The sequence below is a fragment of the Scomber japonicus genome, chromosome 14 (assembly GCF_027409825.1).
Source record: "Scomber japonicus isolate fScoJap1 chromosome 14, fScoJap1.pri, whole genome shotgun sequence".
NCBI classification, from domain to species: domain Eukaryota; kingdom Metazoa; phylum Chordata; class Actinopteri; order Scombriformes; family Scombridae; genus Scomber; species Scomber japonicus.
Window position 1 is genome coordinate 14,043,363 of NC_070591.1, and position 27,511 is coordinate 14,070,873.

Below are 27,511 nucleotides of genomic sequence, written 5' to 3' on the forward strand. Positions count from 1 at the left end.
AAAAAGAAAAAAAGACACAGGAAGACAGAGAAAGGATGGAGAAGATGAAAACTGTGTTTGTTTGTTCATTAAATCTCAAGAGAGGTTCAGTCAATCCTCTTCTTCTGAACTTTCCAACAAATGAAAGCACAGCACCAGGCAGAATCACATATTCAACCAAAAATAGGTCAGGTATAAATAAATAATAAGTCAGTGCACAGTGTTTGCAAGAAAAAAGCCGAGTCATGGAGCAGGTTGAATTTGAGCTGATCCAAGGAGTCCTGCTGTACCTGCAGGCCGACACGGATTCTCTTGGTGAGTGCCCCCTGTGGAAACGAGGCCTGGACCATTGGCACAGTGCTGCTGGACAGCATGCCTCCATCAGGACCCATGTGGTTTGACTCCTGCTTGATCCGCGACACCACAGCAAAATACTGAGGAAAATCTCTGGTGACGATGCGGCAAATGCGCTTCTTCTCCAACTCAGCAGGGCTGTCCAGCTCTGTGACACAAGTGTTAGGAAAAGATTAGCAGGCAACAACAAATTATTATTTACATACATGCTTTCAAGAAACATTTAATGGCTGTTTTGTACCTAAGAACTCACTGAATACAAATTATGACTTTATAAAGGCATGTAAATGTACAGTACCACTGAGATTTCATTATAAAAAGTTTACTGAATAGGTTAAACAGTTTGAATAAAAAAAGAAAAAAACATGGTTTTAGAGATTTTCTAAATCATAAGCATATGTCACGCTAGATAATACAGTTTAGGACCATACTGAAGAAATGTCCTTTACCTTCATCCATCCCAGTGAGCAGGTCAGTGAGGTCTTCTGGTCTGGCATCAGGCTGGTGTTCCTTCCATGTGTCACCATTGTCGCTCCTCAACACAATCAGCTCCCTCTCTTTCCCTCGCATGGACCCGAAATGAGGGATCTCCACAATTACAGGACTGAAAGAATAATACATAGTCAAAGTAAATGGTTAATGAAATCATGGAACCTTAGAGCTGCTGACAAGTTTTCTTTAATTACTTGTTGTTTAACTGCACTAGCAAAAAAATAAGCATTCTCTGAGTCATGACATTTAGAGACAAGTAGATATTCCCCTTTGACTTGAAGCTGAACTGCTGAAAGCTGCAACTCATCAACACAGACACACACTCTCAAGAGTCCTACCCGAGGAACTGAGCCCCAGCCGGGCCGACCTCCACCAGCCGGCTGACGAGCCCCTCTCCCTCCACCATGGGTGGGGGGTAGGCCAGCTTATGTCTCTTGGCCAGGCGACAGGTGATGCGTGTGGGCGCTGTGCACTTCCTGGGAGGAATGATAATGCGCATGCCATTGTGGCGGCTGCCTCTCATGGAACCACCTCGGGCGTCTACCATGAAGCTGACTAAGAACCTACCAGAAGAAAAAGAACAATGTTAGAGGATGAAAAATAAGGAACAGGGAAAAAGATAGAGGGAAGTCATACCACAGACACAAGTAAGGAGGACGATTCCCATGCTGTGATCACTGTACATCCAAACAAGGAAAAGAGAGAAAATAACAAAAATAGATAAAGAGAAAGAGACAGAACTATAGAGGGGAGGAAAAAGATGCTTTGAGGTCTGAAAACTGGCAGTTCTCACCTTTACATGCCTCAATTTAGAACATTAAAATATGTGTGAAACTAAACAAGGTGCTAATAAAGTTGCAGAAAGTTTAGTTTCCTGTTCGGAGGCTAAAGGTGAGATAGCTGCCAACGTTTCAGTTCCTCTACAGCAGCATTCGGTGATCAAATATTAAACACCTGCACAAATGTATCACCAAGATAGGGTTAATGTGATTAATATGTGATGGGTCCCATGTGAAGGTTTGGCATCCCATTAATATTATGACACAAGTATAAGTGAGGATGTAGTAGGGTGCAGGCACAGAAAAACTCTTTCTTATATATAGAGGTATTGTGTTATGTAGTGTTTAGTTGCTTTATCTGTTAATGCTATAATAAATATTGAAAATATCAGAATCCCTGTTAAGTTTAGAGAAGGTTTATTTCAATGTGCTCTGTGAGAGAGAAAGAGATGACACATCAATGAAAGACTCCCAAACACACTGACTTCACACTTCTAGTATCTAGGCAGTGCAAATGAAACACCAGACCACATGGATGACACAAGCACACACTGAAGGAGAAGAAAAGGGCTAAGGGAAGAAAGAGAGACAGAGGGGAGGAGACGAGAGGGAGAACAGAGGTGGAGGAGCGAGTGACATCACTGAGAGGCATCATGGGTGAGAGCAGCGAACTCAGTCATCACCTGGAGTCATACTGAGGGAGCGGGGAGGAGAAGCTGTAAAATAAACACATGGAGACAATGCAGGAGGAAAACCCCCCCCAAGCCTAGTTTTAGTATCAAAGTTTCAAAATCACTGTTGGGATCTGTAATAACTACTGAGGCTGACAGAATTGGGTGGCAAATTAAAGGAAACAGAAAAACAAAATACACAATGAGGAGAAAATGACAATCTGCAAAATAACACATATATAGACAAAACACACCAGGCATAATAATGAGTGAAAATAGGAACTAAAAAGAATCAACACACAGCATGACAGACCCCAGTATTTCATTTCTGATATTTCCATTGCAAGAACAGCTCCATTTATTACAGAGCTTACATCTTTTTATAATGCCATATATTCAAATTATATGAATGAATGGCATGACAAGAAAATCTTATCAGTTAATTCAAATGAAAACACATGACCAACTCAAACAGAGTCAGCATTTTGTTTCTGCGATGATAGAATAGTTTGTCAGTGAACATGAGGGTGACTTCAGGTTCGTGAACGTTAGAGGATGAACTGAGTCTTTTGTTGCTGTAATGTAAAGTGTACAGTAGCAGCACTGCAGAAATCTCACAGCCCTGCAACCTCCCTGCATCAGTACTGCAGCCTTTGCTGAATATTGACTCTTCAGGAAAAAACAAGACAATACGACAGCAGTTTGCAGTAAAGCTTATAAAATGTTTGATTTCTGCAGTTGTACATGCAGAGTGTGTTCCTTTGTATGCACACATTTAGCTAGTAAACATATCCAGGTACATCAGATGAGACAGACCAGCTGTTCTTACCCAGAGTGAATGGGGCTGGACACAGTGTTGTGGCTGTGGTCCACGGTGTCCGGAGTCCAGCTGTAACGCCGCATACTCTCTGTGCTGTAGTCTCTGGTCACAGTTAAGTGCTGGGAAAAGGGAAGAGATGGGACAGATGATGAGGAGAGATGTGAGAGGTGTAAAGGATGATCACAATCATGAGCAGAGGAAGAGTGAAAAGGTGAATAAAAAGGAGCATGAAAAAGTGGTGAGAAGAAGCAAGAAGGAAAATAATTGAGAGGGAGGAGATGAAAGAATGACAGTAGATAAATCATTTAAATCATGAGCTGCAGAGATACATCATGAAAAAATGCACAAAAAAACAACAGTTATCTATGACCATCCCTCTTTTTAAATCTGATAACATGACCATTATGAAGCCTGAAAATCAGGATGCAAGCAGATTTAATAAATCATTATTAATATAAACACTGACACACAGGAACTCATATACACTGAAAGTAGCATGGGAACATCCATTTACTAAACCAGCACTATTGAATGAGATGAGAATGGCACAGACCCAAAACAAACAGATCTACAATGACAAAACTCAAGAGAGATGTGAGCTGAACCACTGGTGACCGTTGACGTGAAAATAACAAAACTGACAAATGAGTCAGACATCCATTAACACTTTATACCTTATTGAGTGGGTCAACCAAGTAGGAAATGTCTTTACAGACACTCTGAAGCTTAAAGGAGAAGAGAGCCAGTTTAGAAATGACAGGATAAACTGGACGATTTAATTTCCACCAAAGAAAACATGATCTTATCTCTGTGAAGATGAGAAAGTCCAACGATAGAGGCATCTAAAACAATCTCTCTATGAATTGTAGCAGATGTGATAGTAACTGAAATCTCATCTATCAGATGGGGCAGATAATAGTACTACAGCACTGAAACTGATCACTGAAGAGAAGAAAAACCCATATATACTGTATATTTTCATGAAGATATAAATACCAATCCAATGGAGAGCTTTTTGACAAGAAAAACTGTTAGGATGTCAAAATATTTGTAAAAAGGGGGAGGCTGAAGTAAGTGCATATTTTGGCCATGTATAGTTTGAGGTTTCGGGTTATGTTATTGAACCTGTAGGTTGGATTACTAATAATGTTTATAATACAAGAGGTTACAGTTTCTGTTTTCGCTCCTAACTACTAAAACAAGCATTCAACAGACAGGATGAGTTCTGCGCTTCCCCATTAGAAAGCAAAGGGGGCCTCCTGAAGCCCTTAGCTTTGAGTAAACTCTTCGTCAAGGTGCTAAACACTCACTCTTAACACTTGCATGGCAGCACTGTTTGTGTTATGACCTTTGTGCAAGACAAGTAAATCTAGCCTGCTCCCATCTTTATTCTACCCAGCCTGTGTTTCCACCAGAAAGAAAAGAACGAGAGATAAAAGTAAAAGTACCTAATGAAAAACATAGGTCTTACCGTGTCTTTTGTGGGGGCGAGAATCTCCTCAATCATCATACTGTCGCGAGCGAAGGAACTCCGGTTGAGTGTGTTGGACCTATCCGAACTGAAGGAGCGGAGGCTATATGTTACCACCCAACCCAGCGCCGCGGGTAACAACAAGTGATGGGCAGGGGAACATGACATAAAACAAAAAGCAAGGAATCCATTACTACATGCAACCTCCAGGGAACCAGGTTTGTTTGACTTAGCGGACAGAGAGAGTCCAAATGTGGAAAATAGAGAGAGGCGGAGGAGTCCGCAGTAGAGCGAGGATAAGATACTGCAGCAGGTTATTCAGAGATGGAAATGAGCTTTGTTTGCATTAAAAGATAGAGAAGAAGAAAAGGGAAAGTGGGCAGTCCAAAAGAAGGCACAGACGACTATTTCTATATGAGGGTGTGGTTGGTGTGCGTTACGAAAACAGGTGTAACTAAGTGTGTCTAATTGATGAAATGACAGATTAGTGGTCTGTAAGTATAAGCACCTGGCTGACAGGTGGGAGTCTAAGAATCACAAGAATGACATTAAAAAAAGAAATAAGATTTACTCAGAAGTGTTTGAAAGTGTTTAATCCGACTAGAGCTTGGGCTGACAACACTGAAGACTGACACTGCTTTAGTCTAAGATTAGCAGCTGACCCAGACATGTTTCAGAGCAGCAAACTACAAAAGCAAAGCTGGTCTTTTCTCCAGTCTGCTTTATGGCACAGTGTGTGTAGTGATGTGTGCCTATTTTTACAGCTCAATGCGGTGCTGTCGGTGAGTCCTTTCAGTTTTTTTCCCCTCTCTTGTGCTGTTTTTGCTACAGGGATTTGATCAATGCAGCTGAGCCAAAATTTGTTTATGTGAATGCAGTAACACTCCCCTTCGTATTGTGTGCGCATTTGTGTGTACAGACATGGGTATAAAGAATATAATGAGTTTTATGTATGTGTTTGTGCATCACAGTATCAAAGGCTCTCCAAAAGATACGTCCATACAGACAAAACTGACAACTCTGCAACTTATTTTCTCAAAGGCTATACTGTACGTGTGTACTGATGTGTTGTGTGCGAGTGCGGGAGGGGTGAGAACGGGTCAGCGAGGGGGAGAAAATGCAGAGCTCAGCATGTTTGAGTGGGCACACCATTCAGCACAGAGAGAAGCCCTTTATTCAGCACAGCCTGCCTACCCCTCCATCGAAGTTACCAAGCAACTCTGTACTAGCTGAATGGACTCGCTGGCATGGCAGCACACACCACCCCCCCCCCCCCCCCCCCCTCTCTCTGCTGCTGCTCTCGGACGGACTCTGTTTGTTCTTCACAGCTTTCTCCTCTTTCTCATTCCGTCCATCCTCTCTTCACTCCTCACTTCTCATTCCTTCTGCTTTTCCTCCCCTTTCTTTGCTCTGTTTGCTGCCTGTCTTCCTGTCACGGCACCAACCAGCACTCTTCTTTACAAAGCTGCCCCATCATCTCTTATTCCCTTTACAATCTCCATTTCAGAGTCCTGCTGCTGTGTATCTACAGTGAAGTTGAACCTTCAATTCTCTCAGTTGAGAGTTGTTTTTCTTTTTTGCTATGCTTCTCTTACCCCAACCTTCTCATTTGCCTTCCTTCCTCTTTCAACACCACTCCATTCATTTTACTATTGATCAATCTGTCTGCCTTCCAGCAAACTGCACTTTCCATTTTCCGGTCTTTTCTGTCTCACGTCTCTATGTATACAAGTTTTATAAGTGCATGATTGCATCTATGTATGTGTGACCGAGTGTCTGTCCTCAATGTGTGTCGGACGTTTCTAAATGTTGAGTTTCCATCTCTGCAAACCATGACTGAATATCCTGAATCATCCCAAATATTGCTGGGACTTCTCCAATTACTCAAATGTAAACAGAATGAATAAAAGTGGGCGGATTATTAATAAACTGACGTGCTTGATCCCTGGAAGTTACACTTAGTGGCACTACAAAAATTATAAAGTACCACTTACAAAAAAAGCCACATAAAAAGTTGGGGGATTAGTCCATACAATTCAAACTGAAGAAAAGTCACGAAAAAAACAAGTGTTGCTTTGATTTTCTCATTTCTGGCAAGATTGCCTCTATTCCACAACTGTGTTAAGATATGATGGTTTTGTTAGGCAGATGAGCAAATACGATGATGAATGGTGATCACGAAACAGCGACAAAGTGAGAAAATCTGCTACCACAAACAACAAACATCAAGACTGGATAACGCCAATTTACAAGGGATGGTTCTCATTTGGGGTTAAAGGATTCATGGGTGTAAGATCACAGGGGAGAGACACCATTCAAAGCTAATGTTTCCTACAACTACTACTACTCCTTTCTTACCTGAGTCTAGGGCTAGAATGAGGGAAAGGGTGCAGGAAAACAAGGAAAAGAACAAAATAGAAGAGTGAAAAGCAAAGCATTTTGAAGATATTCAAGCATGATGTGGCGTTCTTTTTTTCCCACCATATGACATTGATGCTGAGCATGGTTGTAAGGTACGACTAGGCACAAGTGTGTACACAGCCCGGTCAAAAAGCAAACCATGCAATGTCGATGTCATAAACAGAAAGGTAAGGAAAAGAAAAGAACTTGCTCAGCATCATACATTCTTTGATCAATAAAATACAGTGTTTCACAGAAATACATTCACCAGCCTGCAGAGAGACACGTCAACAACCATCTCAATATCTGTTTTGGCTCACAAACTGATCTTCTACTGCATATGCAATCACAGAAAAGCAGCAGTATAACAGGAACAGTTTAGCGTATTCAGCTGGATTTTGTAGCAGATGAAGACATAAATAATGGTAATAATTTTATCTGGAGTCATCTTTTTATTCTAGGTATACCAATAAACCCAGTACACAGATTGAGCAAATCACTGAAAATTCAAACCTGCAGATGTGATCTTATGTTAATATTTTTTAGACTGATAACAATCCACTGTATGACATTTATAAACACATTCAAAACTCTTTCCAATATCAACCCTGGAGCCTCATCAAACAAGCCTTGTTTACGTGGAATCTCTCCATATAGCTCAGTGTTTTTCATGTCTGCCGTGCCCGCTGATGTGGCAGCTTCCTGCCACAGTTAGGGTAGTTGTTTTTTTTATCAATCCAGCCATCACAGTGCATCTGCCATCTGTCAGCGTATCTACAATAGACTGTAGAGCTGCACAACGCTTGTCCTGTGTGGCGCTGATGTGTTTTCACTGGAGCCTGCCAGTTTTCCACTACATACTTTGTCCACTGTTTGAAACTGTTGTTGGGTCGGTGCTAGAAGTGCAGCTGTTCACTGATATTATCAAAAGGTATCAAAGTTCAAAGGAACAGCTTACATCTTTTGTATTACACTATAGACAGTTTGTAATCTTTGCTTGGGTTTGAATGAGGCCACACAAAACGCTGAATCATTTTGTCAGGTTGAATCATTACATGGCAACTTTCCAGTGGCTTTCTCTGGCAATTTCCATTATTCAGTTTGTGTGTGAGTGTGTGTTGGAAGGGACTGTACATTAATTAGCCTGATTCAATCCAACATTCTCTGTCCATTCTGGAAAAACTGCATACCATATCAGTGATGGTCTCATAAATCAATGTGCATAGAATAAACAACCATGGGATCAATGGAAAACATAATGCAACACTTAAGTTAGTGTCTGTAAAAATAATCTGACCAGCAGTTTGATCTAAAAGCAAGTCGGACCAAATGTCAGCACTGCACCAGAATACATATGTGTGGCTTTCGTGTGTTTATAATAAGTATGACAGGTGCTTACCTGGCTGAGCGGGCTCCTATACTGAACCCCATGTAGCCCTCCTGAGGGAGAGAGTCATCCCCCAGCTCTTTGAGGTCCTGAGGCCGCAAGTATTTGTCTGTGTCCCCGGTCATCGCATCCTCACCTGGTTGGAGGGATGAGATCATAAAATCCTCATGTTAACTTCACAAAGGCCATCCAGGGCAAGAGAGGCAATGCGGCACTCCAAGGAAGGAAAACAAGCCCTCACTGCCGACATCATCTCTCACTTATTATACTTACAGGAGGCCTTGGATAATTTATCAGCATCACTGTGCCTTCAACCCCAACATAGAGCAGCCCACTGCAACTGCATAGCCCACTGCAACTTTTTCTTTTGTCTATTCATCTCACTGTGGTACAACAATAACAATAACAACAACATGAAGCTGGAGCACAGAGCAGCCCCGCGATTAATCATTTCAGAGAGAAATGCCATCAGCCACTTTGCGGTATATCTGAAGCTCCCCTGTAAAACCAAACGCAGCTCCTTTCACAACACTCAAAAGGCGCAGCAGCAGAGAGGGGATATTTAAAGATACCAAAAGCCTGGGTACAAAAAGCAGGGACTATGCAGAAAGTGTAGAACCGGACCGCACCTCGATCGGCGGACCGGTGGACGATGACACGCCGGTCAATGAAGCCGGCGGCGCGGCTACAATGTTTCCCCTTCTCCCTCATGTCCGGCTCTATCCTGCCTGCAACACTCTGCTCCTTCACCGCAGCCCCTCCCCCTACCTTCAATACTGCCGCACTCCGATCACACACCAGCACTACCAGCACTGTCAAGTTAGCGGGAAGCCTTAAAAAGCGTTTCCGATGTGACATTTCTAAATAAAGGCAACTATACTGTCGCTCCATGAACACACCGAAAATGATGAATATAGACTATTAATATTTGGACAAATGTAGTAGAGCCACTTGAACGTCTCACCTTCTCACAATTATGCTTTGGTCATTTGGGGAAAGGTGTGCTTGAAGACACATGCTGGGTTTGTCTGTGTGTGAGTCAATGGGCAAAAATGTCTGAGGTGTCACCATAAAAAATAGTACCAAATACTTAAAGGCCGTGTAAAGTGAAATTGCCTTGATTAAATAGGTCATAAATGTAATTTCTAAATATGTGTAAAAAGCATTTCAACCATTTAGATTTGAATTGTGGAGCTAGGCTTCACAAACTGTGTTTCAAAATGTCTGTGTTCAGGATTTAGTGGGCGGGTCTGTAATACATTCAGCACACTTACTACTGCTACAGTCTACAGTCACCCAGTTAGTCAGTAGTTAGAAAGCTCTCGGGTAGAGTGACCTAGGGTCTGTTTGAAACTGCATACTTTCCTACTACTTGTACTAACTCTGATGTCATTTGAAGTAGTGTGTTAAACCATAGACTGTATGGTTTAAACTGCGTAGTATCATAGACTGTATATAAGAGCGTAGTTTGCGATTTAGAGTATGCGAGAAGTTCCCGGATGGTTTACTAGATTCTCCAGAAATGCAGAGTATGCATCAAGAGCTGACACACTCAAATTACCCAAGATGCAACATAACTTCTAAAGAGAAAAACAAAATACAAATGTCATAGATCAGCACCTCGGTGGTTTCAAATTAGCTACAGCGAGGATATGTTCTCTTCCTGTTTTCAAAATAAAAGCACCAATTCTATCGTTATGGTTTTCTTAATAATAAAAGACAATGGGTGTTTTATTTTTGTGAAAATGACCGGAAGTGCGTTACTCGCTACGCTAACTTGAGTGGCTCCGAATTCGCAGGAACACAACTTTAAACAGGTGTTATTTGGACAAATTATCATCACACTGTGGATCTAAAGGGCTACTTTCTAAAAGAAGCCTAATTTCATATTTGGTCATTTTTTTAATCATTCAAATTTGGCAGGGTGGTTAACAACACACTTTTCTGTGGAATGTCAAACTCAGAACACATATTTATTCTTACTTTACAAGGACTTTAAATTTGCTTGAAATGCTAAATTCACAATAAAACACCATATCAACTAGTTTTGCATGATCTTAGATTATAACTTCTTTATACATTAAAAAATTGTTCTAAATATTAAATTTTATCTGGGGAATCCTGTAAATCAGCTACCATTTCACTTTTCACAGTAATTATTTGTATGAGTACACTTTAATACACTATAGGTGGATAAAATATTGAATATTATCATTCGTGGTTACACCATTTGATGTTTTCAGGCGCATTCAGTCTTATTTTTGGTTTTAAAATGTCATTTTAACAAACCTGATGCTGCTTTTAAGACATTGTATTAAGATATTTTGAATTGATCATCTTGCCAACCCTTATTTGTCACTGACCCGCATATCCAGACAATACTACAGTACTTCCATCTGCCTTTAACCGACCCACATGTTGCAGTTTCTACAATCTACATACACAAAATTAATCAATCTAGAAAAACAGCACACAGTTAATCTGTACACCCAATTAGTAATTATATATCTTTATGTTTAAAGCATGCAGAAATTGCGAGCATTAGTATGTTATTTGTTGAGACTAGTTCAGCTTCCTACTTATAAATGGATATATGCTTATTAAAAGAGAAAGCTTTGCATTAACCAGTATGAAGTAGCTACCTGTGGATAGTGATGACAAATGCAGTAGTGTTGTTAGAGTCATTAATTTTGAAATAGCCTACTTCCCGTCATAATACAAAAGAGGTTGCTCTAGTAAGTGAAAAAGAAAACTGTGATATAAAGTGCTGACTCTGATCATTTGCTGTATATGTTTTCCTTTGTGTGTTTGGTGGTTGTTGACATCTAAGCCTCTTTACTCTTTATAAAGAGTCAAAACCACTCTAGTCATCAGTTGTCCACGCAGGAAGAAGAACAATACTACCATGCATAGACTGTTAGGCATTTTGAATACAGACAAGAAGCATGGTTGTTGTTTTTTTTCCTTCATTTTTTCCTGACATATATTATGCTTTTATTCTGAAGGTATAATTATTTGCACTACTTCCTTCTGTTTCTGTCTGACTTTACACAACTGAGAAACAATCGTCTCCCTACTGCTGTAATGTGTCACCATCCCATTCAAGCTCAGATACCCCCGATACACATAGACCCATGCCACTGACGCACACACGCACACACACAGTCTCACACACACACACACACAGGCATACCTCATCCTGTTTCGAACCTTGAAGCATCTTTCTCCTTCACAAGCAAGCTTCTCTCTCCATCATAAGCAAAACCAAAACCAAATAAATACGCAAATAAAATGAATAAATTAAAAAATAAATAAATAAATAAATGTCCACATCAATTAAAATACTAAGTGAACTGGATCCACAGGTAGACAACTAAATCAATAAAAGGGAAATGTGGGTTCTATAATGTATGACGACACTCAGCAGTTTTTCACACCGCAGCCTCTCTAAACCACATCAAAACTTATTTTGATGCTTTAACGACTTACCTTTGTCACTGGCAGCCATATTGATCACTTCTTCTTCTTATATGCTTTTTCTAAAACTTCACAAAACGTTCCCAGGATGAAAGAAAGTAAATCCAGAGAGAGGTGCAGACTATCAAGCAGTCCATTCAGGGCTTGTGGTGCTGATGGAAAATGTTGCCCTCTTTTTACCCCACGCACTTAACTCCACTTAGACCAACTTGCGCGCACATCTCTGCCGCTCTCTCGCCAAAAAACAGAGGGGAAAAAAGCTAAAACTTTTGTAAGTTTGGCGTCTCTTTCCCGCTAAACAGAACGAGCTGCTGTCCAGAAACAGTAAGAGTCAATGCCATCTGCCGTCGGAGGTGAAATGAGGGTTAATTCTACTGCGCGGTCAGCTCAAAAAAGCTCATCTCATTGGATTTAGAGAAAGGGAGCCTCGGTGCGTCCCTGGCTCAACAGCATCCATAACAGACTCCGGCTGAAGCGCGTCACCGGGGGCGCACTGGAAGTGTTTACCGCTGTGTGCTGGGCGCAGTCAGCTGACAGGTCGTTTGGACAAATGCTTTAACTGAGATAGAGGGAACCTCAGCGGAGGAGACAGTGACGGAGAGAAGAAGAAAACTCTCACTGAACACTCCCCCCGCCTTCTCTCCCTCTATGGTGGAAGTTACAAAGGGAGTTTGGCTGGATATCAAACTGGGAGGGGGGCTAACATAATTATGAAATAACCACATCGTGCATCATGTAGCTATTTTTTAAAATCTTGAGCAACAGTTTCTGTCTAGTTCTTCCTGCTACGTGCTGCACAGATTGACTAACGCTTGCACAAGAATAAGGAAATTTAGAATAATTATGCAAGAGGTGTTTGACAGTTAAAGACTTTTAGTACACATGAAGTAATACTATCCTGTAAGGCCTCTACAATGTGATGAAAGCAGACCAGTTAAAATGGTTCCATTAGTAGCTACAGAAGTCTACAGAAGGAATGAGATGGGCATGCGATTTCACAGGCAGGCCACACGCACAGCCGCCATAGTCCAGGAATGACTTGTCACACTTACTCCAACATAATAGGATTGGCTTCCCCCATATAGGATTAAAGAGAGACGTGGAAACTATTTACTTACTCTAAGTCTTTCTTTTACACGTAAGCACGCACACGTGTACACACACACACACACACACACACACACACACACACACACACACACACACAAACATATAGCTAAAACAAAAACATCCCAGGCCTGATAGCAATAGCTAACCGAAACCTGCATGGTGCTGCAAAGTGAATATGAAAGGTTGCCACAGCACACGTACAATGCAGATGAATTATGTACACTGTATAAACAGTTTATGTTGTGCACACAAGGCCATGGATACTCTTATTATTTATAACTCCTGCATGGTAGTGCTAACACACTGAATTACACATATGCCGAGGAAGATCTTTATCATTACAGCTACGGTACAACTTCATCCATTGTCACCTGATATGTGTGTGCGCCTAACTTGTTGAGTCTAGCTGTATCACCTGACAAAGAAACTCCACACCCCCACCGGCTGTCCCCTAAGCAACAGCCCATGAACAAGCTCATCAATTTTACAGGTCTGGTGGCTCAGTGGTTCCAAAACAAAGCACAGAAGACTGAAGTGGGCAGCCTCAAACAATGTGAATGTACCATAAACTTGGCAGTGCTATTTGGCTGTGCAGTGCTACAGCAGTTATCCTATTGCTAACTATGATATTATGTAATTTATTGATGTTTTTACAATCATTGAGATGTGATTATTTCAAAGAATATATGTAGGTTTCAGTCAGGTAAGTGCATACTCAGTCTGCCATCTGTAGAGTGAGTGAGTTGACCTCGATTTCATTTTCTCACAGCAGCTCCTTCAAAGAGATTGCAGCACTGATGTTAGGATGATGCATCACAAGGTGCGTTTGATGAGGAGAATCATGCAGTACGTGACTCACGATCTTCAAGTAGTTAAAAATATCAAATGTGTTTAAAAAACCTGCTTAAAAATGTGATGTCTGCTAATGGATTTCTTGGACAAAATTAGGATGGAGATTTTGCACTTGGTCTGATGCTGGCAGACTATAAAACAGTAAATAAAACAAAACAAAGCTCACATTGCAGAATATCTGTCAACAGCCTATCTGATTCATAACACTGTACTCTGTACCGTAACTTGAGTGCATAGCCACCGATTTCTGTATAAGGGGAAATGTGTGTGAGTGTTGTGGCTTTTGAGTGAGTATATTCTGATTTTGCATGGAAAATGAAACACAAAGCAGAATGCTAGTATATGAAGGGCTTGAGGGGTTAGCTCTCCAACAAGACAAGTGAGTTATTTCTAATGAGTCATGTTAGAGGAACACAAACAAACAATAGAGCGGCGCAGACAGCAAACTGATGACAAATACCTTCGTCAACATCTGACAAAGACTCCTCATTGAGAATTTCAGGCACATTGGCCCAGACTGTGTGATTTGAATACATGTGAAACATGCAAATGTTAATAAAAAAATGACATCACAAGTGTATGAAAAGCATGCGGTGTATTAATATAAAAAAAAAACAAGCCAAAAATAACCGCCTCCAAGTATCAATTCATTTAATTTTGGCTGAGAAAGAGGAGAATTCTTCACATACCTTCATCGTCTGACATGTCGAGGAATTCGTTCATGGTCTCTGGGACGTTGATTTTATGTTTTTCTGACGCGCTCTGTAAATATGAGAAGTAGATAGACAACTTCATTTAATTCCTTGCTGGTTTGTTGCACATTTGCACACTGTGAACGTTAAAGGTACATACTGAAAACACCCAATAACACCACAAATCCCCACATTTCCAAAGTTGAGAGGAAAATCCTGGGATTTAGGTGTGCTATATTAGAATCAGGAGATATATTTGGAAGATTAACCATATCACCTGTAACTGAAGTGGTTGTAGTCGATTAAAATTGAAATTCAGCATTTACAATCCAACTTAAGTCTGACCTTGACACGTTTTTTTCAAACATGGACACTAAACTGAATCTTGGCCGTGGTCCCTGTTAGTAATGAAAGTAGTGATACTGTATGTTTGAAGGCCATTTTTCCACATATCACTGACCAGCAAAGGTCCTGCAGACTGCAGCTGTAGGTTCAACAGACATCAAAGAAGAGCAGATGCCTCTGCACAGTAAATAATAGATCAATCACACATAGGGAAAGGGAAATGACCTTGATCTTTAAGCTACGTCACAGCACATAGAGATAGCTGAGAGTAATACACTTTGCTGCTGATTGCGCAGGTTCCTCAGCGACCTCTGTGTCCATCTCTTCACTCACTCGTTGTCCCCCTCACACGCCTGTCACCTCTTCATCATCCCAGTGCCATCCTTTCTTTCCCGCTTTTTCACCGTTCTCCCTCCCACTCTTCCTCCCAGACACGTGTGTGGCTCAGATCACTGTTAGTGACCTGGGCTATTTGAGGAGATCTAAGCCCTCTCTCTTTCAATCACACATGTGACACAGCGTGACTGAGTGACTGACTTGCTGGCTGATTTGCTGGATTCACACAGTGACTCCACTGACTGTATGTTGCTAATTGACTGGCTGAGTTTCAATTTGGGATGGGAGCTAGTCACAAAATACATTTGAATCAGACTGCTGGGGAGCATATCCCTCCCCGGTTTCCATTCATTCCACATTTGAGAATAATTTACATATCAAACAGCAGCATTCTTATTTCAACTACTAAACTTATACTATTAATTTCACATTGTCCAACTTCTGGACATTATTTGCAGTGCTTTTTGGTAGATGACTCTTAAGTCCTAAGTGTCAGTGAATCCTTGAATGTAGCACCAAGGTGCTTCTGCATGTTTAAATTTAACAGTTACAAAATTAAAAGTACAAAACAAAACGTGATACAAGCTATTTCCAGGGTGACTTTGAGACTTAAATGAAAGAATTTCTATTAATTCGATACAGATTGAGTATATCAGAGGAGGTCAGTGTCTCACCATAGCAATCAGGTTGTCATCTGTCATGGGCCTCAGAGTGTCAACCACAGAGATGTACCCAAGACGACGGGCAATGGATAGGGCAGTGTTCCCGTTCTGACCAGAGATGAACCAGCAGGAAGTTATTCATGGGAACAAGAGATGGACAGAAACATAAAAAGCATTCAGTATTTAATCAAGCTACAGCTCTGTTGGAGTTTGCATGTGTTTGTGTGCCAGTGTGCACTGACCATGGTGAGCTCGTTGGCTGAGGCCCCGTGTTGAAGCAGCAAGTTGATGATGTGTGTGTGGCCCTGCTGAGCTGCTTGGTGTAGAGGAGTGTACCCATTCTAGACAGAAAAACAGACACACAAAGACAGTCAAGGAGAAAGAGGAATTATTAAACTAAATCCTCAAAATGGGGCAGAAGACGGAGTAAAAACGCAATGAAAGTAAAGTAATTGTAATACAAGACTTTGCATGTGAGTGTGTGTGTAAAAGTGTGTAGATGGGGGCATGCATGTTTGTGAGTGATTATGTGTTTACCTTGGTTTTGCCATTGACTCTGGCATGGTTCTGCAGCAGAAAGTTTGCCATTTTCGCGTTGCCATAGTGACAAGCCACATGCAGCGGCGTGTAACCCATCTGCATGAATTAGAGTAGGTAGAGGAGGAGACACAGACATGAAAGGGCACACAGATGAAAAGAAGATAGTTACATATGCTGACCAGAAGTCTCATTTGGCTACATCACAGAGAAATAGTGGCAGTTATTTTGTAAAGTGGATTTTGTAAGGATTTTGCAAGAAGTTTGTAAGAAAATATTACACTACTTAGCATACTATGTCTAAATACATTTCAATACTGTATCATATTTCATGTCCCCATTGGATTGTATGAACGGTGCAAAACAGTAATGGAGGGGATCAGTGAGTGAATGAACTATTCACTGTAATTGTCCTGTCAGCACAAACACAGACACTCAGACACACAGACACACACACACATACACACACACACACACACACACACACAATATAACCTTCAGCTAGTGTTGGCTTGTCTCCGTGAACGTGAGCAGCCTGTTATGGGGTCTTTGTGTGTATGAGTAAATGTAACAGAGTGTCACTGAATATTAGAGCATGCACACGTTCATGTGCATGCGCATGTTTGCTGCAGTGTGTGGTGCATCCATAAAGACATTAATACCTTCGACTCAGGTATCAATTCTTTATTTATGTAACACCTGAGAAGATTGCAGACAAATGTGTGTGCGTCAATGAGTGTGTGTGAGTGTATTTATTTAAAGGCTTAAATACACTATTCAGATAAATCCAATTTAAATGGGAACACAAATACAAGCATATATGGCAAAGTCAAAGATGCATGTCAACAAAAGGTTATGCATCTAAATTTAACCACTAAAACAGGTTTTAAGACTGTGTATTTACAGAGTGTGTATTGTGTGCATCATAAGAAAGCTTTACCTTTGTTTGTGGGTTAACATCAGCCCCGTGGTTGAGAAGGACTTCTGCAACGTTGACCTTGTCCTCCTGAGCTGCTAGGTGGAGTGGTGTTAGTCCACTCTGTACATAAGGAAAGGGCACACACACAAACGCGTGAACAAACTAAGAAATTGTTAATGGTGGGAGCACATAAAAAGGACTGAAACATACTGTACTTTAGTGTCTCACAGAGAATGGGATAATCACTGTTTTTCACTTGCTTGGGAATGATCAGATGAAAATTAGCATGCCAGTGATGCAGTTTACAAGACGAGTGCATCTCATTTCAAGAATGAACCAGGGATGGCTAATCTCTACCTAGTACAAGAGTATATTTGTGTAGTTATGAAGTATTTGTGAACTTATAAATGTGTTACTTGTATCTGCAGGGGTGTACAGTATGCAAGCATGATCCCACACTTGTTTTTTAACTCTACATTCTACATCTGCAGTACGTCCCTGATTTTACCTTATTGCACACATTGACATTGGCGTTCTTGGCCAGCAGTAGTGATACTAAGTCCACGCTGCCCTCCTGTGCTGCCAGGTGAATGGGGCTAATGCCTTGCCGCGTCACCGCGTTGGTGTCGGCGCCGTACTCCAGCAGTGTGGTCCCAATGTCCATTTGGTTCTTTTTGGCAGCAATATGGAGCGGCGTGTAGCCATTCTGAGATGAAAGAGATGAAGAAGTTAGCAGGACGAGCTTCAATTCATTTGGTGATTAGTGTATTATTTTATCTATTTTATTGTTATACTTTGTGTAAATCAAGTAAGATTTACATAATGTATTTTATTCCATTCTGGATCAAAATGGAATTCACTTCATACATTATAGACCGTAAGGTGGTCAAGATTGCAGGATGACAGCTATGGTTAGGAAGCTTCTAATAAATGTCTAATACATTTATTTTAAAAAGATTGTGCTTCAAAACAGAAAAAAATGTATTTGTAATCATGACTGTGGACTGGAAAGACCCAAACTTAAATCAAGACCCTGACATGAGGCGGAATGATGAACCTCTGCCAAAAAAAAGGTTCAGAAGGTTCAGCAGTTGAGCAAGAGAGGTTCAGTATTACTGTAAGCACTGAGGTAATGCCAAGAGAAGTACTGGCATCGGTCGTGGCAGTGTTGGTATAAAACTGGAATAATCAGTGCAGAGAGTAATCATGATTAAAAATATTTGACTAAAATATCAAGGTTTTGCATCTAAACATGTATTTAATTTGTGGATTGACAAAAAAGAGGTTATATATAAGATAATAATGATATAGGATTAGATTTCAATTCAATGACAATCATAAAGGCTGAAGTGCCAGACACATTTTGTCAGCCCTGCTGTAAATATTGTTTAAAATGACCCTTGAGATCAGGTTTGACTTATTACTCCACAAAGAGCTTGTCAATGAGCATCAGAGGCAAACACACAAAAGGTTTCACTCAGCTGGCTGAGCACATGTACAACACTTAAACAACAGACCAAGAGCAGCTGAAGAAGAGGACTGAAGAGACATTCCTCACTTTGGTCACCATGGAGAAGACACTAGAGACAGAATTAAGCTAAAGACTGCATTTAAATACATTTCCATGGTGGGAGCTCCTTTAGTGGTAGTGTGAGCTGCAGGTGGGCTTTATTCAACTCTCAGCCTTGAGGTGGGGTGATTTTAGCTTAAAGAAGAGTGAGTAAAAGGTGTGTGGAAAAAAGGAGAAACTGATGTCTTTCTATGGTCTGTGTGAAGACCTATTTCAAAAGTCAGAATCTCAATTTGGTGTGGTCAGAGACATACAGAGATGATCATTCTCTGCAAACATGCATGTGTTTGTATACATGCATGTCCAAAGGCTTTTACACAACCCTTTAAGTTCACCCAGACTGATTCCTTTCCAAAGTACTTAAATTAGACCAAGCACATTAACTTTAGCACCCAGCCAAATGAAAAGCAATTTATAGAGGGAGAGAGAAAGGGAGGCAGGGAATGAGTAAGAGTGTGGGAGGGAGGAAGGAAAAGTAAATGAATCAACAGAAACAGATACAGATTAAAGGAGAGGGAGCTAACAGGCAACAGAGCCACTGACAAAAAGTGAAGACAATGAACATGGACAAATTAGCTTTAGTTTGAGTCTCTGATAGTGGATGGACCAACCAAAAACAGGCATTTCTTGCCAAATTTTGGTTGCCAGTTCTGCCATCCAGCTCATAGCTGTTCTGTGGTTTTGACAGAATACCAAAGCCTAGCAGGAGACTAACCACAACTTGACCGTATGTCACTGACCATTCGTGTTTGTGTGTGCCAGACATATTTCAACAAGGGGAGTTACTAAAGTGGAAGACATAAAATTTACAGCTCTGGAAAAGACATCACAAAAGTGGGTGGTTTGAAGTAGTGACTGACTCTGGAGTAATTTACAACATATAGAAGACATCACCAGTCCCTCTTGCATATGCTTTCCAGTTTTGCTTTATGAGAAATATGAAATATAGCATCCTGTAAACCACTACGCTCAATATGCTGACAGTATGAGCTAAATTCTGGCTGGTGGAGTGATTTCAAAGACTTTCCCGAGTTTAAAGAAAGAGCTGCACACTCACTCACAACATTATAGACAGGGCAAGATGGAATGGGAGCAAGAGGATGAGAGTTAGCTCTTCATGTATACAGATGAAAGTTATTTATGGCACAGAGGGAATGAGACAGGTGAGTTCATTTTAGTTTGGTTGTTAATGTGTGTTGGTGTGGATACCTTGGCGGCAGCGTGTGGGGAAGCTCCCTGATCCAGCAGCAGCAGTGCCACTCTCTGATTATCGTAGTGAGCGGCTACATGCAGTGGAGTTAGCCCACTCTAAAACACCCATACACACACACACACGCACATTCAAGTACACAAATACATTTGCGCACACACAAACATGCAACACAACACCCGGTTAGAAGATCATTGAATACCCACAAGCACAAACACGCCCATAAGTAAAATGAGAGTACCGAATCAACAGAATGTAAAGACATGGAGGGAGATGAACATTAAATTGAAGAACTTTCCATCCACAGGAGATAGTTTAGAGCAAAACCTTCATGCTAAAATCTAGAGGAAAAAGCTTAGGAGGATGACATAATCAAAAGATGAGCATGTCATCACTGTCCTGTGAATCGTATCTCTAAAATGTCAACTTTTTAAAATGTTCCAATAGTTTTCTAAATGTTCAGCTCATAACAGGACACATAATCTTCAGTGTTAGCTGAAAAAAAAATTCAAATCAACAAATCTAGAGATACAAGGTTTTCATTGGACAGCGATGCAACAACACATGAGAATTATTATTCTTCATTTAGCAGATGTAGCAGTTGTAGTAGTATTAAGAGTGCAAGCAGCAGAAGCAGGAGCAGCAGCATGTTGTTATTATTTAAAGACCCCCTCCAGACATGTTTCCAAAACCAGTTGTGATGTCACAAGATCTTTCTTGTATGGATACACATCTTAGACTCAGATTTAAGGTGAGCTTTCCCCCTTAAGCAGATTAATTTTAAAACAACCTTCTAGTGCCAAACTACACATATATGATTCACTGCATTTTTAAGTAGAGGGGGTCTTTAAAATTCATATTTTTTTCATTGTCTTTACACATATTTCCTTTAGCACTGTTATAAAGTTAAAACAAAGGATTAGAGTTAGTTGATGGTACCTTATGCGTCTGTGCTACAACCAAAGTACTACGCTACTATATCCCACTCAGTGACCACAACTGACTCACCAGGATGCTCACTAAGCCACTGGAAAGTCCCGCGCGTTTAACAATCAAAATATTCAGGAAAAGTGTGCAGAAAATCTGGTAATCTCATTTGATGTCATGATGTGTTGTTACAAGTGTCATGGAAATGTATGAGAAATTGTGTTTTTTAGTCCAAACCAAATAAGTTGATGTGTTTCTACAGGGAATAAAGTAATTAAACTGCAATAGAGGCCTGATTTTGCTTTGTGCTTAGACTCAGTACTACAATGGGACTGATTATAGCGTGACACCACTATGCAGTGTGGAAGTTTCATTATCATACCTAACTGCCATTATGTTAAATGCTCTCAGATGGTGGCACACACACTAACACACACACACACACACACACACACATACACACATATACACACACACACACACACACACACACACGCTAATGTTGTAATCAGTGCCAGTAGGCCTGTGCTAAGTAAATGTGTCAGTATGTGTGTTTACAAATGCATTTATACAAGGACGCATGTGGAGGTGGAATGAGGCAAATCTGCCCAGAAAGTTTTTGCAACAGGACAAGCATCTGTTGGGCCGGTTGTCCTGGGGTTAGTCCTGAAGCTGCCGCTCCTCCTCAACACCCACCCCCTGTCCAGCTGCAGCTTGGAAAAACCAACTCAGAAAGGGTTCTGTTTACTCTCCTTGAGACAGGTTGGATAAGGGCAGGCGACAGAAAGACTTGCAGTTTGATAAATGGCCTCAGTATCTGAATGACTTCCTGATTTGGCTCATTTGTTGGCCACATCTCACTAGAAATGTTGACTGTGCTATCCATACTAAATAAATCATCAGGATATATTTGCCACTGCATGTGTCTGTTTCTCTTTTGATGTTTTGTGGGGTTTTTTGTGTGTTTTTTTATATCAAGTTATCTTTGACGAACAGTTGGTAATAACCCTGTTGGCTTTTTAAAATCACTTTTCCTCATTCTTTGGAGGATTACTTATGTTTCTGATCCTGGCCCACCTTGCTATTGGTTACTTGTAATAATAAAGAACGAATTTGAGTTTATGCTCCACTCTTATTTATCTTCGTTTGTTCTGTTTAAGTGAATCATCATCTGCCTAACATGTTTTCTGTGCCAGGACCCTCCCTCCTCGGATAGTTCATGTTTTCTGGTGGCAACACATGTAAAACACCCTAAAATGTCAGTAAAGACAGAGACTGACTCCCCTAAGTGTCCCCTTCCCCTTTGTTAATGAAACCTCACCTTTCCAGCAGCATCAGGTGCAGCTCTCTTCTGTAGGAGCAGACTGGCCACCTCCATCTTGCCATACTTGGCTGCCACATGGAGGGGACTAAACCCTTTCTGTTGAACACAGAATAAGATACATCATCAAAATGACTGACATAGGAAGATGGAGACGACAGACAGGAATAACAGAAAGGGGTGTACAAACAGGAAGTAAATATTTGTATTGTATGAGTCATAGGTCAGCTCTTGCTGACCTGGGGTTAAGTCTTTCTACATAACATCATAGTTTAGCTCATAGTTGTAAAAAACTCATCTGAATAATTAAGTTAATCTGTTTTATTTCACAATATAAATTTATTCTAGACTATTAAAAACAGACTGCAATGTTTAAATCATATTTGAAATGTGACATTACCGTTTGATAAACCAAAATATCTTTTGCAAAGACAAAAAACTGTGGAAATTTAATTATTTTTATTTATTATAAAATTTAAAAATAATCTATTCCTGTTGTCTTTATATGTGACTAATTTAGTTAAAACAACATTATTTTTAAGGCATGTGATACCCTGAGAAACTGAGCTGAAGGCCCTTATTTCTTCATGTATTCCACATCCATAAATCCTGGCTGTTGTATAATGCAATCATGTTAATCTCGGTTTCCTTCCTGTGTGTATATGAAGATATTTAAAGACATTAGGTCATATTTTCCAGAGGAATGTGGGACTCCCACAGATTCCCATTCTATGCTCTGAAAAACTTGACCTCATTTGTTTTATTTGCTACAGTCAGTCCTCATATAGTTTATACAGTAACTGGTCATTTTAAAGACGTGATGGGTAGCTGATAGAAAGGTTAGTTTTATTTGATTTTCTTTTTTTTAACATGGGAAGTTTAATGATATATTTTCTTCATAAACCCCCCGCCCCCCCCCCCCCCCTAGAAAATTAAATTGTGACATAATTTCCTTAATCAGCTGACTCAGGTGATGTCCCAAAAGGCTGTGTGCATGTGTGTGTGTGTGAGAGAGAGAGAGAGAGAGAGAGAGAGAGAGAGAGAGAGAGAGAGAGAGAGAGAGAGAGAGAGAGTGCATTGGCACCATGGGGTTTACCCTTCATTAATCTGTTCCACTGACAGAGGTCATCTTCAAGGACAGCCCCCAGCAACATAGCACACACATGTTTAAACCAATTCCATGAAGTCTTCTCCACATCTCTTTTTGACCTTGCTCTGTGCAATTAGTCATATGTGAAACCAATACCACCAAAACTGACGTAATCTTCCAATGGTTGACTGCATGGATAAAAATAAACCTCTTGAGGTACTAAATTAGCCAAAACTAATACTAGTACTGACCTGATAGTGAACACAATAGGATTGATACGACTACATGACTATAAAAGATCCTAACATGGGTGAGCCTCATCTGCTGGTTACAGACAGGTTATGAGCCCCATAACCAGAGACTGTGGATGCAAACGCTGAATAATAAACAAGGTAAAATGATCACCATGACAGCTACTGGAAACAGAAGATTGGTGCCCTCTAGTGGAGATATGTGACACTGAAATTGGGGTAGATGGTCTGTGCTGTGATGTTTGGTTCTCCAGATATGTATGAGTGTATGTGATGTCATATGAAAGAAATATTTAACTCCTCTACATAATGTACTCATATACTTTGTGTGCTCCTATGAATCTATATAACTGTGTAAGATCCTCCTCAAAACCCACCTTCGTAGAGGAGGAGAGTGAGGCTCCGTTCTCCAGTAGCATGGCAGCGACATCTTGGTGTCCTTCGCGGGCAGCCAGGTGGAGGGGGGTGTAGCCTGAGGTGGTGGCAGCATTGGCAGAGGCGCCGCACTGCAGCAGCTGCTGGACGATGTCGACTTTCCCCAGCCGACTGGAGATGTGCAACGCTGTCTGGTCATCCTGCACAGAAGGAGAAAGTGACATCTGGTCCAGTGTTTTATCATTGTTTGACAAAGAGACTCGTCATGGGGCTCAGTGTTCTAACCTTGGACTTGGTCTCCACCTTGGCTCCATTTTTCAGCAGGTATCGGACTACGTCTGCTTGGCCTGCTCTGGCTGCCATGTGAAGAGCTGTTTCACCTCTCTGGGAGACACACAGTAGTGTTAGCTTTCCACATAAAGTGATGTGAGAAGTTAAATCTGAGTAGATATTACTTAAAAATGTGTATCCATTAACTTGGAATCTAACAGTGCATCATTAAATCTGAATCTGAAAAATAATTTATTCACTCACCACATTGGTGGTGTTAGGTGATGCACCGTGGTGTGTCAGTGAATGGACAATGTTCTCATGGCCCATGAACGCTGCCACATGGATGGGTGTCAGGCCAGACTGTAGAGGAAGAGATATGGTCATTATCAAAACATGTCACTTTACTCTCTTTATTTAGAAGTAGCATTAAGACAAAGCCCTATTAAAAGGCAAGCTGGACTGTTTTAATTGGTATAGCTTTGAATAGTTAGAAGTCACTTGGATATATAGGAACCACTTCTGGTACCAAGTGCTAAAAGGAAAAGTCAAGCAGAGCAGAATAAACTGTGGTCCATTATACTGTAGTACCTCAGTGACAGCCTGGATAGAAGCTCCGTGTTTTAGCAACAGCTCCATCACTTTGACTCTGTTCTTCTTGCAGGCGATGTGTAGTGGGGTGAAACCGTTCTGCATTCAGACAGAAAAGAAGAAGGGGAAAAAAATCAGTTTAAGCCACAGCGAAAAACCAAGAATAACTGTGTGACTCTTCTTATTAGGCTGATAAGGGGAGATAAATAATTTGCCAGGAAATAAATGAATGGTAAAGAAAATGACAGTTGCAAACCACAGGGGCAAGGAGGAAACCCTTTCTTTCTCAATTCTTTTACTCCTCCTCCTCAAATCTTGATTCTTAGAAAATTCCTTTTGTATCCCTTTTGTTTTTGTTATTGAGTATTTTTACATCGTTGTATTGGTACTTTTTCTCAAGTACAGGATTTGAATACTTCTTCCATTGCTGACTGTATCAGTGCAGTAATAGGCTATTGGATTAATCATTTTACACCATTTACAGTGTATGATAAAAGCTCTCTCTTATAAATCGTAATTATTGATCCATTATTCTTTACAAACACACTGAACACTTTTATTCAGAAAAATACTGTCTTTCCGTGGGTTCTTCCCAAAAATGTCACTATTGGTCCAGAATCTGCTCCCATATGACCCTTTGACTTTCTACTTTCAGTCCCACTCTTTCACTCTTTCCACCCCTTCAGATTCCTACCAGGGCCTTGGCGTTCGGATTGGCCTTCTTGTCCACAATGAGCTTGGCCACCTTGTAGTGACCGCAGTGAGCAGCAACGTGCAGCGCCGTCAGGTAGTCGTTGGTGACGTCGTCAACCGGCACGTCATGCTGGAGCAGGAGCTGGACACAGTTAAGGTGGTCCCCCTGAGTGGCCATGTGGAGCGGTGATAGGCCGTTCTACAGTGGTGGAAAGAGAGGGAAAGAAAGAGAGAGAGAGAGGGGGAGAGAAAGAGAGGGGCAGACAGAGAGCGAGACAAAGAGAGAGACAAACACACGCAGACGGACACATAGACAGATGGACAGACAGACACAGTAAGTTAGGGCGTGGCTGAGTGCTGCACAGAAAGACTGTGAAGGAAGTTGCTGAGAAGGTTACAGAAGCATTGTTATAACGAGGCCATTACAACAATGTCTATTTTGTTACACTGGTCGTCCTGCGCGGTCAAACTGTAGGGCTACGCAGCGGAGACAGGCTGTTCTGGAGAGGTCGCACAGATGTTATGGAGACAATGCGACAACACTACAGCAACAACAACAGACCTGCTATCTGACTGGATAACTGATTTTAACAGTAATTTATACAAACAGCTGTGTTTATTATAGTGTTACAGAGTGTATACACTAGGTAACCTATTCTATTGTATTTAAGTCTATTCTATTACTGCCAGTGGCAAAGTGTTTGTGATCTGTCCTTTCACATTCTAAGTTAAGCAGCATCTCCTGAATTAAGCATCCCAGTAGCTACCTTGGTCTTGGACAGGAAAGGAGCTCCTCGGTCTAGAAGGATTTCTACCACCTGCTCGTGACCACTCCTCGCCCCACAGTGAAGAGGTGTCAGACCGTCCTAGAGAAGAAGAGAACAACAGCGTTAGGATAAAATAAAATAAAATAGAATATACAACTTTATTGTTCCCTAAAGTGGGAAATTGTCGTTGGCTCATTCAGCAATTCATGAATAAATCTATTTTCTTACAATAAAAAGTTAAAGGTTATAATTTTGGCTAAAGAACTGATGAGTGTAGTTACCTTATGGAAACAAAATGAGTGAAGAATATACACATCTGACATGGCTTGTGTTTGATCATTTATTCCATATTGAAAGTTAAGAACTGATAATCTTGATGCACTTCAGCAGCTGATTTTTCTAAAAACTACAAATGGGAATTAGACCTACAGAGAATTTCCTTCAGTGTCATGCGCCTCATGTTTGAGTGTTTCTTATTGCTCTCATGAGAAATGGGTTCTCACCTTGGTCTTGGCGTCAATTTTGGACCCTCTGTCCAGCAGCAACTTGACCATGTTGCTGTTGCCCCTTTTTGACGCCACATGAAGCGGTGTGATGTCATTCTGAACAAAAAAAAGGACATTTGTGTTATAATTCAACCATAAAAATAAATCTAATAGTTTATTATTTGCACAAAAGCAAATGTAATAGTCATCCACTCTAATTAAATTGAAGTATTTAATTGGATATATTGGAACATATAATCTTGTGGGCTGTAAATAGATTGTAATGCTTTAAATAATATTTTCACAGCTCTAATGAAAACCCTACAGTACTCCTCGTTATGCGTGCATAGTCTTTAATTATTACGCAGGCAACAGGGGTAAAACCGCTTCATTGTTTACAGTTCCTCCACTTATGTAGCTTGACACTCTGGACCCAACATGTAATCAGTGTCAAAAAGCAGTACTAGCATCCACACTCAGACACTAGCTGATATAATTATGGACCACTGTTGACTCTGATTAGCTAATGTCTAATGTGACAACAAACACATTTTCAAAGGCAGGCTCTCTTGGATTATAATAGGTAATTCAGTCAATGAATGCTACTCTGCTTATTATATCAACCGTTAAGTAAGAGTGCTGAACACTGAGAGGAGGGTCAGCTCATGTGACAAACAC

General features: G+C 40.8%; 1 protein-coding gene across 1 annotated transcript in view; it reads right to left on the minus strand.

Annotated features, from left to right (window-relative positions):
• The window catches only part of LOC128373221 (ankyrin-3-like), a 93,483-nt gene that overhangs the window by 25,637 nt on the left and 40,335 nt on the right, over positions 1–27,511 (minus strand). The window contains exons 9-33 of the mRNA XM_053333514.1: positions 26,852–26,950; positions 26,349–26,447; positions 25,583–25,780; positions 24,889–24,987; positions 24,562–24,660; positions 24,313–24,411; positions 24,030–24,227; positions 22,312–22,410; positions 20,063–20,161; positions 17,792–17,989; positions 17,305–17,403; positions 16,365–16,463; positions 16,070–16,168; positions 15,840–15,935; positions 14,482–14,554; positions 14,253–14,309; positions 8,366–8,489; positions 6,925–6,936; positions 4,567–4,669; positions 3,770–3,820; positions 3,105–3,214; positions 2,288–2,320; positions 1,164–1,388; positions 783–937; positions 270–481 (exon numbers count right to left, since the gene is read on the minus strand). Coding sequence (XP_053189489.1) covers positions 270–481; positions 783–937; positions 1,164–1,388; positions 2,288–2,320; positions 3,105–3,214; positions 3,770–3,820; positions 4,567–4,669; positions 6,925–6,936; positions 8,366–8,489; positions 14,253–14,309; positions 14,482–14,554; positions 15,840–15,935; positions 16,070–16,168; positions 16,365–16,463; positions 17,305–17,403; positions 17,792–17,989; positions 20,063–20,161; positions 22,312–22,410; positions 24,030–24,227; positions 24,313–24,411; positions 24,562–24,660; positions 24,889–24,987; positions 25,583–25,780; positions 26,349–26,447; positions 26,852–26,950 — 2,835 coding nt within the window. The remainder of the gene's footprint in view (positions 1–269; positions 482–782; positions 938–1,163; positions 1,389–2,287; positions 2,321–3,104; positions 3,215–3,769; positions 3,821–4,566; positions 4,670–6,924; positions 6,937–8,365; positions 8,490–14,252; positions 14,310–14,481; positions 14,555–15,839; positions 15,936–16,069; positions 16,169–16,364; positions 16,464–17,304; positions 17,404–17,791; positions 17,990–20,062; positions 20,162–22,311; positions 22,411–24,029; positions 24,228–24,312; positions 24,412–24,561; positions 24,661–24,888; positions 24,988–25,582; positions 25,781–26,348; positions 26,448–26,851; positions 26,951–27,511) is intronic.